This window comes from Lutra lutra, chromosome 2 (genome assembly GCF_902655055.1).
Source record: "Lutra lutra chromosome 2, mLutLut1.2, whole genome shotgun sequence".
NCBI lineage: Eukaryota > Metazoa > Chordata > Mammalia > Carnivora > Mustelidae > Lutra > Lutra lutra.
Window position 1 is genome coordinate 41468202 of NC_062279.1, and position 20005 is coordinate 41488206.

The 20005-nt window shown below is 37.4% G+C and overlaps 1 protein-coding gene across 1 annotated transcript in view; it reads left to right on the plus strand.

The window, feature by feature from the left end:
* Positions 1–20005, plus strand: part of PSD3 (pleckstrin and Sec7 domain containing 3) — a 735018-nt gene that overhangs the window by 544266 nt on the left and 170747 nt on the right. Inside the window, 1 exon segment of the mRNA XM_047717270.1 lies at positions 11321–11364. Coding sequence (XP_047573226.1) covers positions 11321–11364 — 44 coding nt within the window.

Below are 20005 nucleotides of genomic sequence, written 5' to 3' on the forward strand. Positions count from 1 at the left end.
TGGTCAAAGCTTCAGGCTGTTTATTCTGTGCCTCTACTTGACAGTTGCCACTTAAAAAAAGGAGGGGGGTATAACTCTCACCCATAATCTTATTTGGTACATTGAATACACGTGAAATCCCGCAGGACTAGAAGGGGCAAACAAAAAATCCATTCTAAAGACTGATTTTAGGGAAACCTCTATGTGGAGGGTAATGCAGTTATTCAATATTATTCTAAGGCATAGAAAATAACATAAAAATAGAACACCATTGCTTTGACCTATTTTGAGTTTCTCTAAAGAATTTGAAATTAATTTAATTATGAGTTTTATCATTAGTTTTAAAAATAACGTCTTTTCAAATATAGTCTCTCTTTGATAATAACTTACAGAGTAGTGCATATTTAATTTTATACTTAAAAGTCTGCTTAATCTGAGTATCTGCATGATATTTGCCTTGGAAAAGAGAGCCCTGGTGTTAATGGTGTTAATGGTGTCATAATTCTTCCTGGGTACAAATTTCGCTGTGGTTACTGTCTCACTAAAGGAAATTGGAAGCAATCCAATTTTTTTTGGTACTTTTTATAATAATTGAAAGAACACAAAAAGGAAAAAAATCATTGGAGTTTAGAGATGATTGAACTAAAATACATGAATATCGTAGATTGCAAAATTTGCCTCTCTGTGAGGAGGGGTGGGAGGAAGGGAGAAGGAGGAAGAGAGAGAGAGAGAGACAGAGAGAAACTCAGGTTACACAATGCATGATAATGGGAAAACTTCAGAGAACCATGTGTGGGCTGTCAGCGATGGTGTTCAGCAGTGAATAAAATTGCATTTTGTCATCTCAATGAGAAGCAATCAAAAGTTAGAACAAAGACTTAAAGTAAATTTAGACCAAGAAACCTTAATTTCTGTAATTTAAGCAATTTACTTTTGCTTTCTCATTCTTAAAATTTAATGAACTTCAAATTTGAAGAATCATTCCGTCCTGTTTAATCTCAGTGGAGGTATTTGACTGTTGTCTAGCTCCTGGGTTAAACTGCAGGAAATTCACTTAAATAAATATTTGGTAAGAATACCTGGGTGGCTCAGTCAGTTAAGTTCATGCCTTCGGCCCAGGTCAAGGGGGTCCTGGGATCCTTGCTCCACAGGGAGGGAGCCTGCTTCTCCTTCTGCCTTCTGCTCCCCCTGCTTGTATATGCTCTCTCTTTCTCACTCCGACAAATAAATAAAGTCTTTAGAAAAAATTAAATGGTTGGTAAATTTGCAAACTGGTTTTTAATAACAGGTTCATATAAAAGTCAGGAGTAGAGCATTTAGAAGTATTTATATATTTTCTCTACTGGGAATCTGATGCAGTAGATATGGGATGAGAAGATCTGGATGGAGCTCAAAAATCAATGTTTTTTAAAAAATTCTTTGACCGATTTTGTCAGCCACTAGGTAAGAGATTATGGAAATATTTCTGAAAATCAGCCTTTCTTTACTTAGATATCTGTCTTATATTTGTACTTTTGTATATTAGTTTCCTAGGGCTGCTATAATGAAGTACCACAAACTTGGTGTCTTAAAACAACAGAAATTTATCTTCTCATAACTTTGGAAGCCAGAAGTCTTAAATCGAGTTGTCAACATGCTGTACTCCTCCTGGAATGTCTAGGAGAGAGTCCCTGCCTCTTCCAGCTGACGGTGCTGTTTAGCATTCCTTCCCTTGTGTCTGTGTCTGACCGCCGTGTCCATCTTCACATTGCCCTCGCTGCTTCTGTCTTTCTCCCTCTTCCATCTTCTACAGACACCACCCAGCGCAGATACCCTCCCCATCTCAAGATCATTAAGTTAATCACATTTCCAGTCTTTTTGCTAGACACAGAAATGTTTACAGGTTCCAGGGATTAGGACCTGGACATCATCTGAGGGTCCATTACTTAGCCCGCCACAATTGTTTATCACCTCACTGCGTATAATACGTATGGGTCACTGTTGTCTTTGAAGGTTGATTTATCCCTAGCTGTCAATCCATGGCCACTGGGATCTGACAGCCTTTCATGACAATGTTTGCCTACAGACTTTGCTCTCTGGGAGCTAGGTCAAATAACCCCTCATATAGCCAGGGATAAATTATTTTCCTGAGCTATAGTCTACATCTCTAGTTTCAGCCATTTATATGGCAGATAGCTTTAGTTGTAAGTGGACTAAGACTATAGGATTAATGGCGAGAGAGGAGTCAAGATGGCGGAGAAGTAGCAGGCTGAGACTACTTCAGGTAGCAGGAGATCAGCTAGATAGCTTATCTAAAGATTGCAAACACCTACAAATCCAAGGGGAGATCGAAGAGAAGAACAGCAATTCTAGAAACAGAAAATCAACCACTTTCTGAAAGGTAGGACTGGCGGAGAAGTGAATCCAAAGCGATGGGAAGTTAGACCACAGGGGGAAGGGTCATCTCCCGGCAAGCGGCGGAGCAACGGAGCACAAAATCAGGACTTTTTTTTTTTTTTTAAAGATTTTATTTATTTATTTGACAGAGAGATCACAAGTAGATGGAGAGGCAGGCAGAGAGAGAGAGAGAGAGGGAAGCAGGCTCCCCGCTGAGCAGAGAGCCCGACGCGGGACTCGATCCCAGGAACCTGAGATCATGACCCGAGCCGAAGGCAGCAGCTTAACCCACTGAGCCACCCAGGCGCCCCAAAATCAGGACTTTTAAAAGTCTGTTCTGCCGAGGGACATTGCTCCAGAGGCTAAATCAGGGTGAAGCCCAGGCGGGGTCAGCGTGGGCTCAGGTCCCGCAGGGTCACAGAAGGATAGGGGGTGTCTGAGTATTGCAGAGCTTGCAGGTATTAGAACGGGGAAGCGGGCTACAGAGACAGAGCCGTGGAGTGAACTCTCAGCTCGGGCTTACCTTGAACCCATCACAGGCTCGGTCAGCTCAGAGTGCAGTCAGAGGCCAGGGTGACGGGAGTAATTGGGCGCTGTTCTCTGAGGGCGCACTGAGGAGTGGGGCCCTGGGCTCTCGGTTCCTCCGGGCCCGAGACTGGGAGGCCTCTATCTTCATTCCTGTCCTCCGGTACTCTAAGGAAAGCCCTCAGGGAACAAAAGCTCCTGAAAGCAAACCTGAGCAGATAACTCAGCCCGGCCCCTGGTAAGGGCGGTGCAATTCTGCCCTCAGCAAAGACAGTTGAGAATCACTACAACAGGCCCCTCCCCCAGAAGATCAACAAAAAATCCAGCCAGGACCAAGTTCACCTACCAAGGAGTGCAGTTTCAATACCAAGGAGAGCAACGGAATTCCAGAGGAGGAGAAAGCAAAGCACGGAACTCATGGCTTTCTCCCCATGATTCTTTAGCCTTGCAGTTAATTTAATTTTTTTTTCTTTTTCAATCTTTTTCAATTTTTTTTCTATTCTTCTGCCAAATTTTTTTAACTTTTACACTTTTCTTTTTTAACGTTTTTTAACTAGTTTATCTAATATATGTATTTTTTTCTTTTTTATATTTTTTCTTTATTCGTTTTCTTTTTTTAATTTTTTTTTTTCTTTTCTTTCTGAACCTCTTTTTATCCCCTTTCTCCCCACTCACGATTTGGGATCTCTTCTGATTTGGTTAAAGCATATTTTCCTGGGGTTGTTGCCACCCTTTTAGTATTTAACTTGCTCCTTCATATACTCTTATCTGGACAAAATGACAAGGCAGAAAAATTCACCACAAAAAAAAAAACAAGAGGCAGTACCAAAGGCTAGGGACCTAATCAATACAGACATTGATAATATGTCAGATCTAGAGTTTAGAATGATGATTCTCAAGGTTCTAGCCGGGCTCGAAAAAGGCATGGAAGATATTAGAGAAACCCTCTCCGGAGACATAAAAGCCCTTTCTGGAGAAATAAAAGAACTAAAATCTAACCAAGTTGAAATCAAAAAAGCTATTAATGAGGTGCAATAAAAAATGGAGGCTCTCACTGCTTCCTGAACCAGGAAGAAATGGAAAGCCTGAACAGACCCATAACCAGTAAGGAGATTGAAACAGTCATCAAAAATCTCCAAACAAACAAAAGCCCAGGGCCAGATGGCTTCCCGGGGGAATTCTACCAAACATTTAAAGAAGAACTAATATTCTCCTGAAACTGTTCCAAAAAATAGAAATGGAAGGAAAACTTCCAAACTCATGAGGCCAGCATCACCTTGATCCCAAAACCAGACAAGGATCCCATCAAAAAAGAGAACTACAGACCTATATCCTTGATGAACACAGATGCAAAAATTCTCACCAAAATACTAGCCAATAGGATTCAACAGTACCTTAAAAGGATTATTCACCACAATCAAGTGGGATTTTTTTCCAGGGCTGCAAGGTTGGTTCAACATCTGCAAATCAATCAATGTGATACAACACATTAATAAAAGAAAGAACAAGAACCATATGATACTCTCCATAGATGCTGAAAAAGCATTTGACAAAGTACAGCATCCCTTCCTGATCAAAACTCTTCAAAGTGTAGGGATAGAGGGCATATACCTCAATATTATCAAAGCCATCTGTGAAAAACCCACCACAAATATAATTCTCAATGGAGAAAAACTGAAAGCTTTTCCGCTAAGGTCAGGAACACGGCAGGGATGTCCATTATCAACGCTGTTATTCAACATAGTACTAGAAGTCCTAGCCTCAGCAATCAGACAACAAAAGGAAATTAAAGGCATCCAAATCGGCAAAGAAGAAGTCAAACTATCACTCTTCGCAGATGATATGATACTCTATGTGGAAAACCCAAAAGACTCCACTCCAAAACTGCTAGAACTTGTACAGGAATTCAGTAAAGTGTCAGGATATAAAATCAATGCACAGAAATCAGTTGCATTTCTCTACACCAACAACAAGACAGAAGAAAGAGAAATTAAGGAGTCCATCCCATTTACAATTGCACCCAAAACTATAAGATACCTAGGAATAAACCTAACCAAAGAGGCTAAGAATCTATACACAGAAAACTATAAAGTACTCCTGAAAGAAATTGAGGAAGACACAAAGAAATGGAAAAATGTTCCATACTCCTGGACTGGAAGAAAAAATATTGTGAAAATGTCTATGCTCCCTAAAGCAATCTACACATTTAATGCAATTCCTATCAAAGTACCATCCATTTTCTTCAAAGAAATGGAACAAATAATCCTAAAATTTATATGGAACCAGAAAAGACCTCGAATAGCCAAAGGAATATTGAAAAAGAAAGCCAGTGTTTGTGGCATCACAATTCCGGACTTCAAGCTCTATTACAAAGCTGTCATCATCAAGACAGCATGGTACTGGCACAAAAACAGATACATAGATCAATGGAACAGAATAGAGAGCCCAGAAATAGACCCTCAACTCTATGGTCAACTCATCTTCGATAAAGCAGGAAAGAATGTCCAATGGAAAAAAGACAGTCTTTTCAATAAATGGTGTTGGGAAAATTGGACAGCTACATGCCGAAAAATGAAATTGGATCATTTCCTTATGCCACACACGAAAATAGACTCAAAATGGATGAAGGACCTCAGTGTGAGAAAGGAATCCATCAAAATCCTTGAGGAGAACACAGGCAGCAACCTCTTTGACCTCAGCCGCAGCAATACCTTCCTAGGAACATTGCCAAAGGCAAGGGAAGCAAGGGCAAAAATGAACTATTGGGACTTCATCAAGATCAAAAGCTTTTGCACAGCGAAGGAAACAGTTAACAAAACCAAAAGACAACTGACAGAATGGGAGAAGATATTTGCAAACGATATATCAGATAAAGGGCTAGTGTCCAAAATCTCTAAAGAACTTAGCAAACTCAACACCCAAAGAACAAATAATCCAATCAAGAAATGGGCAGAGGACATGAACAGACATTTCTGCAAAGAAGACATCCAGATGGCCAACAGACACATGAAAAAGTGCTCCACATCACTCGGCATCAGGGAAATACAAATCAAAACCACCATGAGATATCACCTCACACCAGTCAGAAGGGCTAAAATTAACAAGTCAGGAAATGACAGATGCTGGCGAGGATACGGAGAAAGGGGAACCCTCCTACACTGTTGGTGGGGATGCAAGCTGGTGCAACCACTCTGGAAAACAGCATGGAGGTTCCTCAAAATGTTGAAAATAGAACTACCCTAGACCCAGCAATTGCACTACTGGATATTTACCCTAAAGAAACAAACGTAGTGATCCGAAGGGGCACGTGCACCCGAACGTTTATAGCAGCAATGTCTACAATAGCCAAACTATGGAAAGAACCTAGATGTCCATCAACAGATGAATGGATAAGGAAGATGTGGTATATATATACAATGGAATACTATGCAGCCATCAAAAGAAATGAAATCTTGCCATTTGCGCCAACGTGGATGGAACTAGAGGGTATCATGCTTAGCAAAATAAGTCAGTCGGAGAAAGACAACTACCATATGCTCTCCCTGATATGAGGGAGAGGAGATGCAACATGGGGGGTTAAGGGGGTAGGAGAAGAGTAAATGAAACAAGATGGGATTGGGAGGGAGACAAACCATAAGTGACTCTTAATCTCACAAAACAAACTGAGTGTTGATGGGGGGAGGGGGGTTGGGAGCGGGGGTTGGGGTTATGTACATTGGGGAGGGTATGTGCTATGGTGAGTGCTGTGAAGTGTGTAAACCTGGCGATTCACAGACCTGTACCCCTGGGGATAAAAATATATGTTTATAAAAAAATAAAATAAAATTATAAACAAACAAAAAGACTATAGGATCAGTGGCAAACCAGTCATGGTCACCAACAAAGGCATTCCAAACTTGTGTCCTAGCAACAGTGACTTTTGTTGAAAGCTCATCCTTGAGAATATTACAGTGACCACCATTGTTGAATGTATTCTGAGAGAGGCCTTGTTACCTTTTCACATGGGTCTTGACAGGCCAGGCATTTATGGTTCTATAAAGTTTGGTCTTAGGAGGAGAGAATGTAGTTAGTTTTAGTTAGTTGATAAGAGAGAATATAGTTAGTTGAATGAATTTAGTCAATTGATTTCTGAGAAAGGTGATTTCTGAGTCAGAGTTTGTGGAAAATAACTATTGGACTTTGAAAGAAATTAATTACACTGGACTTTATTTTCTTTGATCTATAAAAGGAGGAATTTGTTTGATGATCTCTAAGGCCCCTGTCAGCTCTGAAATCTCATTTTGTTGTTTCTTGAGTGGAAATTTGAGTTTTACAAATCATCCCAAAAACATTATTACTAAAAGACTTATCATTATGCCATTAGTAGGCAAATACCAGTATGACTTTGACTTGGAACTTTCTCAATTGTGTGATAGGAATATAATAGTATTTGTATGAAATAGTTGATAGAAAAATTCTGCTAGTCCCAGGATTCTGACTGGCTATATTTTATATTACTGTAAATCACTTTTATGGAGGCTTTATGTATAGTGCTTCCACACTCAAAAAATTACATACTTCACACTGATACAGTTTACTAAGATTGAGAATACTTTCCCACTTTTAGGTCTTCATGCCTTAGTTCCTTTTTATTGAGTTTGTGGTGCTTTGGAAACATCCAGGTGTGTCTGACATGTGGATCTAATGTTCAGGAGGGTTCACACAAGCTGAAGATAAACCCTCAGGCTCACTCGCATTTAAGTGAAGATAAGGAAGGTGTGAGTAACAGGTATTATCCAGAGAGGAGAAAATGCAGGGGACTGTATTGTTCCACAGAAAATAAGGAAGAACATATTTGAGAGCATAGAGTGCTGCAGACGGGCAAAGTGACACAGAACACTGAAAAGTGGCCTTGAATTTCACATGAAAGAAGCAGGTGCATTTATTGTGATCAGTTTTTAATGGAGGAACAGGAATGAAAGCAAGATTGCCTGAGTTGAAGAGAAGACATTAAGTGGAAATATTATAGAAACTTCTCTCAGAATTTGGCTAAAATAGGGGCTGAGGACAAAGGGTGATAACAAAATTGCAGAAGTGGGGTTTAGGGAGACTTTGTTTGACAGCTGATAGAAAGGAGCTAATAAAGTAGATGTCACCACAGAAAGGGAAGGTATCAGGACCAGTTTTAGAGGTTTAGCCTGGTAGAGGTGTGATAGCCCTTCCCATACCATCAGAAAGGCAGAGAAAATAGATGCCCTTGCCAGATATATTTTAGGAAAGATGGCAAAAAATTAAATGAGGCTCATGAATGAAGTCTCTCCTGAAGTTTGACATGCTAAATATTCAGTGACAATAATTTATGCTCTTGTTTAATTTAATTTTCACTATCAGTGTTGAACGAGTCACATATAAATAGGGGAGACTGTAAAGCTCAGGAGGATTACACTAGTGACTAAGGCAGTGCTACTCCTTCTTTAATACATACCCCAACTTCCTTGACTTCAGGTCTGGGCCCAGTCATTATACCTCATTTTCCAGCCAAATGAATTAGTCCATGGGGAGGACAGGTAGATCTAAATCACACCAATTAGAATCTTTTCAAATTGGAGTTAGGGGAAAGAACTGTTTTCTCTTGTTGAGAGACATAAAAGATGTAATGGGTATTGCTTGTTGTAGAAATGTTTCTTGTGTAGTAAAGAAACAAGGAGTGGAGATGTTTGGGATGGAAAGAGGAGAATAGTTGAGAAGCAAGGAGGAGAGTTTTAAGTGCCTGTGTCCCTGAGGCCAGCTCCATTCATGTTTTTATGATTTGGCTGCATAAACTATTAGGTTCCCCTTATGCGTAAGATAGCTAGAGTTAGGTATTTGTATTTGAAATACTAAAGAAACCTTAACTAATACAGGGGGTATAAATGTGGAAAAGGCAGAGTAGGATTGTTCAAGAGTTTCAGTGTTTCTTTTTTAGGTACAACAGAGAGGCAGTGGGACAAAAAAGTAGTAGTAGTAGTAGTAATAATAACAAAACTTTTTGATGTGATAGAGCATGGACGAGAATGAAAGGGATGACTGTGGGCTTAAAGACGAATCAGTTCTTAACTAAGCTGAGTGGGTAGAAGGATAGGAAATTGTGATGAAGGATATATGTTTTAGTCGCATTTCCAAAACCCATTTTCCTTTTTTTTTTTTTAAAGAAAAAACCGTGTATCATTATAAAGCACCAGAAAGATTCAAGAAAATCCCTTTGTAATTTTGCAATTGAAAACGATAAGAATAACATCTACTTTTTAGATTTGTCATGTTATAATATATACATTGGGAGAGGATTACAATATGGCAAGTTTGTTGAATTTTACAGAATACTTTATAAAAGATTTTTATTGCATGATATGCGTCTGAACAAGAATTTTCTATTTTGGAACTCAGTACCTTGTTAAGCAAAATATTCTCATGGGCAAAAAAATTTGAAAAAACTTGTTCTAGGACAGAATGGAATGTATTAGAAAATATTTAGATGCTTAGCTATCACCGTCAAGTATATCTACTTTATGAATACATTTTTAAAATTTTACTACATCATTAAATTATTCTAGGTAATTTTGAGTATGGTAGTATATAAAGAACCTTTAATGATCTGTCTCTTTTCAATTGCAGTTTCTCACTTAACTGTTACTTGTGGGTTTAAAATGCTCATACAAGTCATGGAACCCATTAAAAAGACATTTATCCAGCAAGAGTCTCCTGAGGCTTGTTAGACGTCTGCTCTCCCTGCACTTCTAAATAAGTGCAGCCTCATGAGACATTTAAACAATAGGTTGTTGTAGTTCTTCAGTAAATCTGAGTTCCTCAAAAAGAACATTTAATTTACAGCATGGCCTTTGTGCCTCAGTTTACCCCCCCTTTTTTTTTTAAGATTTTTATTTATTTGTCAGAGAAAGAGAGTACACACAAGCAGGCAGAGAGGGAGGCAGAGAGAGAGGAGGAAGCAGGCTCCCTGCCGAGCAAGGAGCCCGATGTGGGACTCGATCCCAGGACCCCAGGATCATGACCTGAGCTGAAGGCAGCGGCTTAACCAACTGAGCCACCCAGGCGTCCCAGTTTACCCCGTATTTTAATTTGATGTTCTTTCAGTTTTTGTATTTGAGGATACATTTTACCATGTCCTGTTAATTATGAAATGCCTCCTAATTTTTATTAGTTTCATAATTATCTGGTATTTAAACTTACTATTGTAGAGGCGCCTGAGTTAAACTTACTATTGTAGCCACCCTGCAGAATTCCCACGGAGTTTATGAAAATACTGGCTAAGGGTACATGAATTAAATCTTAAGTAATATAAAATCTGTAACCTAAGTATATTTGTACTGAATCTTTGGTGACTTGAGTTGCTCCAAGTCCTCCTTTGAAGGAAAACATTCCAACATCATTGTAACGTTAAGGTGCACATATCCTTTTCTTCAGTATGTGTTGTGTTGGTTTTATAGCTTAGAGATACGTTTGTGTTTTCTTTTACATCTTACCCAAAATTAAGAAAGCACAGATGTGGAATAGCATTTTCTTGGGTGGTTGTCATAGTGGAACAACTTGATTACAAGGATCTGATCTTATCTGGGAGAATCAGAGAGAATCAGGCTGACTGTCATTATCATTACCAAAGCTCTAAAGAAGTTTTCTGTCTTCCCCCTCCACCACTTCAAGCCTACCAGGGTAACACTCACTAATGTAAAGCACAATTATGAAGTTAGACTGATAAAAATTGCATAAGTCATTGGTATAGAAACTCTGAAATTATTCTGAGATGGTTTTCCATACCCTAGGTTCAGTCCCTCTCACATGTATCTTGTTCATTAAAATGTTATGTAAACAGTTAAATTTATTACATCAATGAAAAAAGTTGGCATACTTCAGTATCCAAACTAGTGAAACTATAAGACCATATTTTGAATAAGAAAAATAGAGTACATGGTCTAATTTTAATCATATCCTAATATTTTACTGTGGTAAAATGTAACACAGTATTGTGTGTCTTACTTATAAATGCCATTTTTTACTTTGTGCAAAATCTGTTTCACAAAATGCTGTTTACCCTATGCTTATTTGCTTCACCTGTGTATTCCTTATCTTTCAGAGCCAACAGGGTGACTAACAAGGGGCTTAGGAATTGCTTGCTAACTCAGTCAAACCTTTTGGCTTTGGTCATTTGCTGAATTAAAAATATTGAACAGAGGGGCACCTGAGTGGCTTAGTGGGTTAAAGCCTCGGCCTTCGGCTTGGGTCATGATGTCAGGGTCCTGGGATCAAGCCCCACATCATGCTCTCTGCTCAGTGGGGAGCCTACTTCCCCCTCTCTCTCTGCCTGCCTCTCTCTCTCTGTCAAATAAATAAATAAAATCTTAAAAAAAAATAAATAAAAATATTGAACAGAATGAAAAGAATAATTCTATCTTGTTTTCTCTCTTTACAGGCTCTGTACAACTCTATTAAGAATGAGAAGCTAGAATGGGCAGTGTGAGTATGCTGGCTGTCAGCATTTTAATAAATGATTTACTTGTTCTTTTCTTACTGTCTTTCTTTATGCTTTAGAGGTGATCTTAGAGAAGGATTAAATATGCATGGCCGGTTCTCATTTCACACCAGTGTCTAACATTGTATAAAACCTTAAGTAAACCCTGAGTATCCCATGTCTTTTTCTGTTTGCCTTTAGTCTAGTTGCCTTGCCTAGAGACAATTATCTTTTTAATGTATCCTTTTAAAAAATAGCATTCAAAAAGAAAAGCTGATAAAATCACCTATAATCCAGAATCTAATACAAATGATTTTGGTACCATCTACTTGTTTTAATTCCCTCTTGCCTATCATCGTAGATCAAGGTTTTCCAATCTTGTATCCAATGACCCTAATTATACTAAGATACTGAAAAACTTGAGAAATGATAGATTAAATAAGCTAAAAAAAATTTTTTAACTGCAAAACTTCCAGGAGTTTGCACAATGCCAATATCCAAGAGAGGAATCAAATTTGCAATGTTTTCTGAACCTTTTCAACAGTATAATGTAGTGTGTTTCAAGGTACATACTTTGGGAGATACTGTTACAGATAAATTATATCTAACCCTATGTAGACCAACAGTACTACTTTTGCTGAACTTTCACTGATCTTTCTTTCACTGCAGCAGTTAGGAATTTAACTTAAAAATATTGTTAACTAAAGTTATCCATAAATTAGGTCAAAATATGTTTTTTAAATAGAACTACTTGTGAATTTTATTTTTGGTTTCCACCGATATTAAGCATTCATAAATATTTTCTACCATGTGACCTTACATAGCAGTCTGCATGAACTTAGGTTTATAGAATCAGAACTTAGGGGATAAATCATATTCTTTCATATGTACACTGGAAAGAAGTGGTTTAGCAATTGACTGCATATATCTTACATATAACAGGCTAGAATGAATTTTTTTAAAAAAGTACTATTAAACTGTTTCTAGTAACTGTTAGCTCATATGGTACTGTTTTAAATTAGGGATTCAGAGTTTAATTTGGAACTAATATTTACAAGTATATGTGATGTGTCTATATTTATATACATCATGAGACTCAAAGTATATCATTTCAAGGAAAACTCATTAAGATAATAAGAATTCATGGCCTACCCAAAGTAATCACTTTTGGACTTCTCTCTCATGAATGAAAGTGGGTTTCCTAGAAAAATTTCATCAATAATATACTTAGAATCTTGCTAAAATATTAAAGGCATATCCTGACTTAAGTAGAATAACTCCTATAGTGAAATTTAATAAAAAATGAAGTATAAATACATTCATACTAAGGGAGAGAATATTTTTCTTTTATAAAGTTATTTTAAAAACCAAATAAATGTACCCATGAGGATATGTTTTGTAAATCCAAATTCTTGATATATTACAATTTGTGGCAGTAGGTTTTATATATATTACGCATAATGGCAATTTGGTGTAAGAAAGTATCTTTTTCTTAATGTCAGTATAGTTAACATAGAATGTTATATTAGTTTCAGGTGTACAATATAGTGATTTAGCAATTCTGTATTACCCAGTGCTCATCATGATAAATGTAGTCTTAATCACCTCCACCTATTTCACCCATTCCCCCAACTCACCTCCCCTATGTGAACCACCAGTTTGTCCTCTGTAGTTTAGTCTGGGTTTTGGCTCTTTTTTTCTTTGTTCATTTGTTTTATTTCTTAAATTCCATACATGAGTGAAAGCATATGGTATTGTACTTTCTTTGACTGCCTTATTTCACTCAACATTGTAGTTGAGTAGTTCCATCCATGTCATCACAAGAGGAAGACTTTATTTGTTTTTTATGTCTGAGGACTATATACACCACATCTTCTTTATCTTTCATCTATCGATGGATGCTGGGGCTGCTTCCTTATCTTGGCTATTGTAAATAATGGTGCAATAAACATAGGAATGCACATATCTTTTTGATTTAGTGTTTTTTGTATTCTTTGGGTGAATACCCAGTAGTAGAATTAGTAGATCATATGGTAATTCTGTATTTAATTTTTTGAGGAACTGCCATACCATTCTCCACAATGACTGCACCAGTTTGCATTTCCACCAGCAGTGCACAAGGCTTCTGAAATTTGTTTCTCGAGTTTTTTATTTTAGCCATTCTGACAGGTGTGAGGTGATATCTCATCGCAGTTTTGATTTGCGTTTCCCTGATGATAGGAAAGTGTCTTATCTTGAGCCCAACCCATGGATGAACATGGAAGTTTACCCAAGAACTGAATTCTTCTGTGTGTCTCTTGTCAGTCTAGAGAGCATTGTGTTCAAGAGCCCAAAATCCAGAATCAGGAAGATTTGGGTTTGAATTCCAACTCTTCCATGTACTAGCTGGGTCACTGGTCATGCCTCTTTGCCTCAGTTTCCTCTTTTATATGGGGAACGATTGTTGAATCTCTTATAATCCTCAGGATGACACTATAAAATGTTCTAAAACACTAAACATAAAGCAGTAGTGAAAGCCATATCTACAGCAGTGAAAGGCATGAGAGAAGTCAAAGATAAGGTAGAGGCCAAAACCTAAATAAGTAGGGAAATACTGGTGTTGCTACTAGAAATAGTATATGACAAAGTTCAGACAGAAGATAAAGGCTAAATGGAGTGGAAAGGTCCTGTTGGAAAGTGAAAATGTTGAATTGAAACTTGGGAAAGAGGTCAGAGCTATATAAATACTTGGGAAAATATTTTACAGATATGGCAGATGAAGTTTTAAGAATGAGTAAAGATTGCTGAGAAAAGGACCTTAGTGAAAGAAAACAATTCTAAGTGCTATCTCTGAGAAGTACCAACATTAATAAATAATGGGACAAAAATGAGTTAGAGAAAATATGATTGGAGAGGCACAAGAAGAACTGGCTGAGCACAGTGTTCTATATAATTATATACATGTACATATTCATTTATCAAGGAAAAGTCTTATATTCTTTATCTGCAGAATCATATAAAGTGATATACAGCTGAATTTTCTAAAGTGTGTTCTAAGGAACATTAGTTTTAGTATCTGTTAAAAGGTACTTTATGATCAAAACAGGACTGAGTAACCCCGTTTTTTTAACTGGATTATTTGTTTTTTGGGTGTGAGTTTTATAAATTCTTAATATATTTTAGAGACTAGCTGTTTATTAGAAATGTCAGTTGCAAATATCTTGCCCATTCTATAGGGTTTTACTTAGTTTTCTTGGTTGTTTCTTTGCTATGCCGAAGCTTTTTGTTTTGATGTAGTCCCCATAGATTATATTTGCTTTTGTCACGTCAGGAGACATATCTAGACAGATGTTGCTATAGCCAGTGTCAGAGAAATTACTACCTATGTTCTCTTCTAGGGTTTTTATGGAGTCAGATCTCACATTTAACTCTTAATCCATTTTGAATTTATTTCTGTGTATGGGTTAGAAAAGTGGTCTAGTTCCATTCTTTCACATATTGCTGTCAAGTTTTCTCAACACCATTTGTTGAAGAGGCTGTCTTTTTTTCAAAAACATCATGCTTTGTTGAAGATTCATTGATCATATGATTGTGGGCTTATTTCTGGGACTTTATTCTATTGCATTGTTCTATGTGTCTGTTTTTGTGCCAGTGCCATACTGTTTTGATCACTACAGCTTTGTAATATAACCTGAAGTCCAGAATTGTGAGGCCTCCTGCTTTGTTTTGCTTTGCTTTTTTAAGGTTGCTTTGGCTATCTGGAGTCTTTTGTGGTTCTATACAAATTTTAAGATCACTGTAGTTCTATGAAAAATGCTTTTGGTATTTTGATGGAATTGCATTAAATGTATAATTTGCTTTGGATAGTATAGGTATTTGAACAACATCAGTTCTTCCGATCCAATGGAAGAGAGCATGGATTCTCTTTCTGTTTCTTTGCATCAACCTGAATTTCTTTCATCAGTGTGTTACAGTTTCCAGTGTACAGGTCTTCTTCACCTCTTTGGTTAGGTTTATTACTAGGTATCTCCTTATTTTTCATGCTATTGTAAGTGGGATTGTTTTCTTAATTTCACTTTCTCTTACTTTGTTATTGGTGCATAGAAATGCAATAGATTTCATGTTGATTTTGTATCCTATGAATTTACTGAATTCGTTTATCAATTCTAGAAGTTTTTGGTGGAGCCTTTTGGGTTTTCTATCTAGAGTATGACATCTACAAATAGCCAAAGTTTTATTTCTTCCTTACCAATTTGGATGCCTTTTATTTCTTTTTGTTGTGTGGTTGCTGTGGCTACAGCTTGGAGTACCATGTTAAATAAAAGCAGTGAGAGTAGACATCCTTTTCTTATTCTTGACATTAGGGGAAAAGCTCTCAATTTTTCCCCATTTAAGATGATGTTGACTGCAGGTGCTTCATATCAGGCCTTTATTATTTTGAGGTATGTTCTCTCTAACCCTACTTTGTTGAGAGTTTTTATCATGGATTGCACTTTAGTTCAAATGCTTTTTCTGCAGATATTGAAAGGTTCTTATCCTTTCTCTTATTGATGTGATGTATTACATTGATTTGTCAATAATTAACCACCTTTCATCCCAATATTAAATCCCACTTAACAGTGGTGAATGATTTTTGTTGGATGCGGTTTACCAGCATTTTGTTGAGGATTTTTGCATGTATGTTCATCAGAGATATTGGACTGTAGTTCTCTTTTTTATTGTGTCTTTATCTGGTTTTTGGTATGAGGGTAATGCTATCCTCATAGAATGAATATGGAAGTTTTCTTTCCTCTTGTATATCTTGGGAGCATTTGAGTAAATAGGTATTATCTCTTCCATTAATGTTGGTAGAATTCAGCAGTGAAGCTTTGGTCCTGGACTTTTGTTTATTGGGAGTTTATTGATTACTGATTCAGTTACATAGCTGGTAATAGATTTGTTCAAATTTTCTTTCTCCTGCTTTAATTCTGATAGGTAATATGTGTCTAGGAATTTATCCATTTCTTCTAGGTTGTCCAATGTGTTGACATAATAGTTTTTCATAATATTCTCTTATAGTTGTTTGTATTTCTCTGGTGTTGGTTGTTATTTCTCCTCTTTCATTTCTGGTTTTGTTTGAGCCCTCTCACCCTCTTTCTCTCTTTTGATTATTTTGGCTAGAGTTTCATCAGTTCTTTGATCATTTGGAAGAACCAACTTCTTCTTTCATTGATCTGATCTGTTGGGGTTTTTTTAGTTGCTACATCATTTTTTTCTGCCATAATCTTTATTATGTCCTTCCTTCTGCTTGTTTTGGGTTTAGTTTATTGTTTTTTTTTCTCTAGCCCATTTAGGTATAAGGTTAGGTTTTTTATTTGAGATTTTTCTTGCTTTTTGAGATAGACTGTATTACTAAAAATTTCCCTTTTAGAACTGCTTTTGCTGCATTCCAGTGATTGTGTGTCATTATATTTTTATTTCTGTTTTTCTCCACCTAATTTTTAATTTTTTTTTATTTCATGGTTGACCCATTCATTGTTTAACAGCATGATAATTAACCTCCATGTATTTGTGCTCTTTAGAGATTTTTTTTCTTGTAGTTGATATCTAATTTCATAGCATTATAGTTAAATTTCTTGACACTTGTATTTTGGCCTAATATGTGGTCTATCTTGAGAATGTTCCATGTACACTTGAAAAGAATGTGTTCTGTTGTTTTAGGATGGAATATTCTGAATATATCTTTTATATCCATCTGGTCCAATGTGTTATCCAAAGCCACTGTTGCCTTGTTTGCTTTCTATTTCTATGATCTGTCCATTGATGTAAATGCAGAGTTAAAAATCCTCTACTATTATATCAATATTGATTTGTTTCTTCATGTTTGTTATTAACATCTTATGTATATTATGTATAGTATTTACAATTGTTATATCTTATTGTTGGATTGTCCTCTTTATGATTGTCTTTGTTTTGAAGTCTGCTTTGTCCGATATAAGTATTGCTACCCCAGTTTTCTTTTGACATCCATTTGCATGATAAGTGTTTCTCCATCCCCTTGTTTTCAATCTGCAGGTGGCTTTAGAAATGAGTCTCTTACAGGGCATATAAATGAGTCATGCATTTTTGTCTATTCCATGACCCTTTATCTTTTGATTGGAGCATTCACCCCATTTACATTCAGAGTAATATCAATAAGATATGTATTTATTGCTGTTTTGTTACTTGATTTGTGTTTGTTTTCTACTTCTCCTCACACTCTTTCTTCTCTTGCTCTCTACTCTCATGATTTTCTGACTTTCTTTACCGGTGTTCTTGGATTTCTTTCTTTTCATTTTTTGCATATCTCTTACTTATTTTTGATTTGTGGTTAACATGGGGTTTGTATATAACATCTAAATATAGCTGTCTGTGTTAAGTTGATGATCACTTAAATTTGAACCCATTCTTTACTCTCCCCCACTACCCATGTTTTAGATATATGGTGTCATACTTCACACCCACTTGATGCCCTTGACTGACTTTTACATATATACTTATTGTTACTGTTTCTCCTTTTTTTTCTTACTCCTACTTTCAGTCTTTCTTTTCCAATCAAAAATTTAAAAAAATTTTTAACATTTCCAATAGGGCTGGTTTGGTGTTCATGAACTCCTTTACCTTTTGTTTGAGAAACTGTTTATCTCTCCTTCTGTTCTGCATGATAGCCTTTCTGGAAAGAGTGTTCCTGGCTGCAGATTTTTTCCTTTGAACATATCATGCCACCGTCTTCGGGCCTGCCAAGTTTCTGCTGAAAAACCCACTAATAGTCTTGTGGGGTTTCCCTTCTATGTAACTGTTTTCTTTTCTCTTGTTGATTTTAAAATTCTCTCTTTATCACTACTTTTTGTCAGTTGATTACTCTGTGTCTTGGTGTGGACCTCCGTGGGCTGATTTTGTTGAGGGATCTCTCTGCCTACTAGATATTGATAGTTCCTTCCCCAGATTCAGGAAGTTGTCAGCTATTATTTCATCAAGTAAGTTTTCTGACCCCCTTTCTCTCTCTTCTGGGATCCATATAATGAGAATGTTATTATGCTTGATGGAGTCACTGAGTTCCCTAAAACTATTCTCATATTTTTTTCTCTCAGTTTTTAAGCTCGATTACGTTCCATTATTCTGTTCTCCAGGTTGCTGATTCATTCCTCTGATTCCTTTAGCCCAGTATTTATTTCACCTAGTGTATTTTTAATTTCATTTATTGTGTTCTTCATCTCTGATGTGTTCTTTTTCATGTTCTTTATCTCTTTGATAAGGTTCTCACTGTTGTCTTCCACTCTTCTCAAGTCCAGTGAGTATCTTTTTGATCATTAAATTCCTTATCAGGCATATTACTTATATCCATTTTGCTTAGGTCTCTTGCTATGGTGTTGTCCTGTTCTTTCATTTGGGACATGTTCCTCTGTCTCCTTATTTTGTCTAACTCTTGTGTTTCTCTGTGTTAGGGAAGTCAGCTACATCTCCTTCTCTTGGAGGTAATGGCCTTAATGAAGAGGTCTTATATTGCCCCAATGTGGAGTGACCCCTCTTCACCAGAACCTGGTACTTCACAGGTGTTTCCTATATGTTTTGTGCAACTTGTTATTATGTCTTGGCTTCTTTTTCCTTTAGTCCAGTCATGTGCAATGGCTTTCTTTGCCAGTTGTAGGCAGTATTTTGCTCCTTTGGGGCTGCCTTGGGCTTGCATTGAGTCAGATCAGGCATTTCCCAGAGATGGAGTAGGACCAAACTGCAGTGTATTTTCCTGGTGTTGTCTAGTGAGAAGGTTTTATTGGTAGGTACAGCCTGCAGTCAAACCAACTATCTGTTGGCAGCCCACTGCTGGGGCTGCCATCTAACTGGTGTGTGTGGTTATCTTCCCCTCACCCCAGAGGAGGAGTCACTTTGGAGTGACTGGCCTCTGTTGGAGCTGCTTGCATATTATCAGTGGCTTTGGATGGGCTATGGTCAAGGGCATATTGGAGGGTACATCATGCTGTTGCTGGGACTAGCTGGTGTGGGGCATGCAGTTTTAGCATAAGTGTGCACTGGTCTGCTTTTGAAATGAGACCTTTTATCAAAGCTACAGGAACTGGGTAGTCTGGGCAAATTGCACAGTGTTTGTAGGAGAGATGCACAATTTTAACAAAGTATGCATTGGTCTTCTATTGGGCCACCTCTGCTGCCATGAGGACCAAGGCCCCACAAAGTGGTTGGGTTGGAAGACACAATGTTGGTAAGGTTGTTCCAGTCTCCTGAGAAAGTAGACTCACAGCTCTGGAACTGAGGAAGATGTGACTGGAAAGGGTTAATTTGTAAAAGTGTAGGTACAGTGCTTGGTGTGAGCAAGTTAGGTAGTGAATGCAGGCACTGTGTTGGTTCCCACAAGTGGTTCTGTGTTTCCGCTGAGCAGTGAGGAAGGAGATGGTGCCAGCCAACTCCTTTGTTTCTGCAGTAGTAGTAGTTTCTTACTCTAACACTCCTGGACAGGCTCTGAGATTAGTAACTCACTCTCCCTCCCTTTTGTCTCAGGTGTTTTTCACCTGATAGTTTTACATGGTATCTCCTTGGGCTATTCCTTGTGCTATCTCTTTAGGTGGATGAACTCAACTTCCTGTCACCCTCCAGGGTCACCTACAGTCAAGCCCGCTGACTTTTAAAACTCTATAG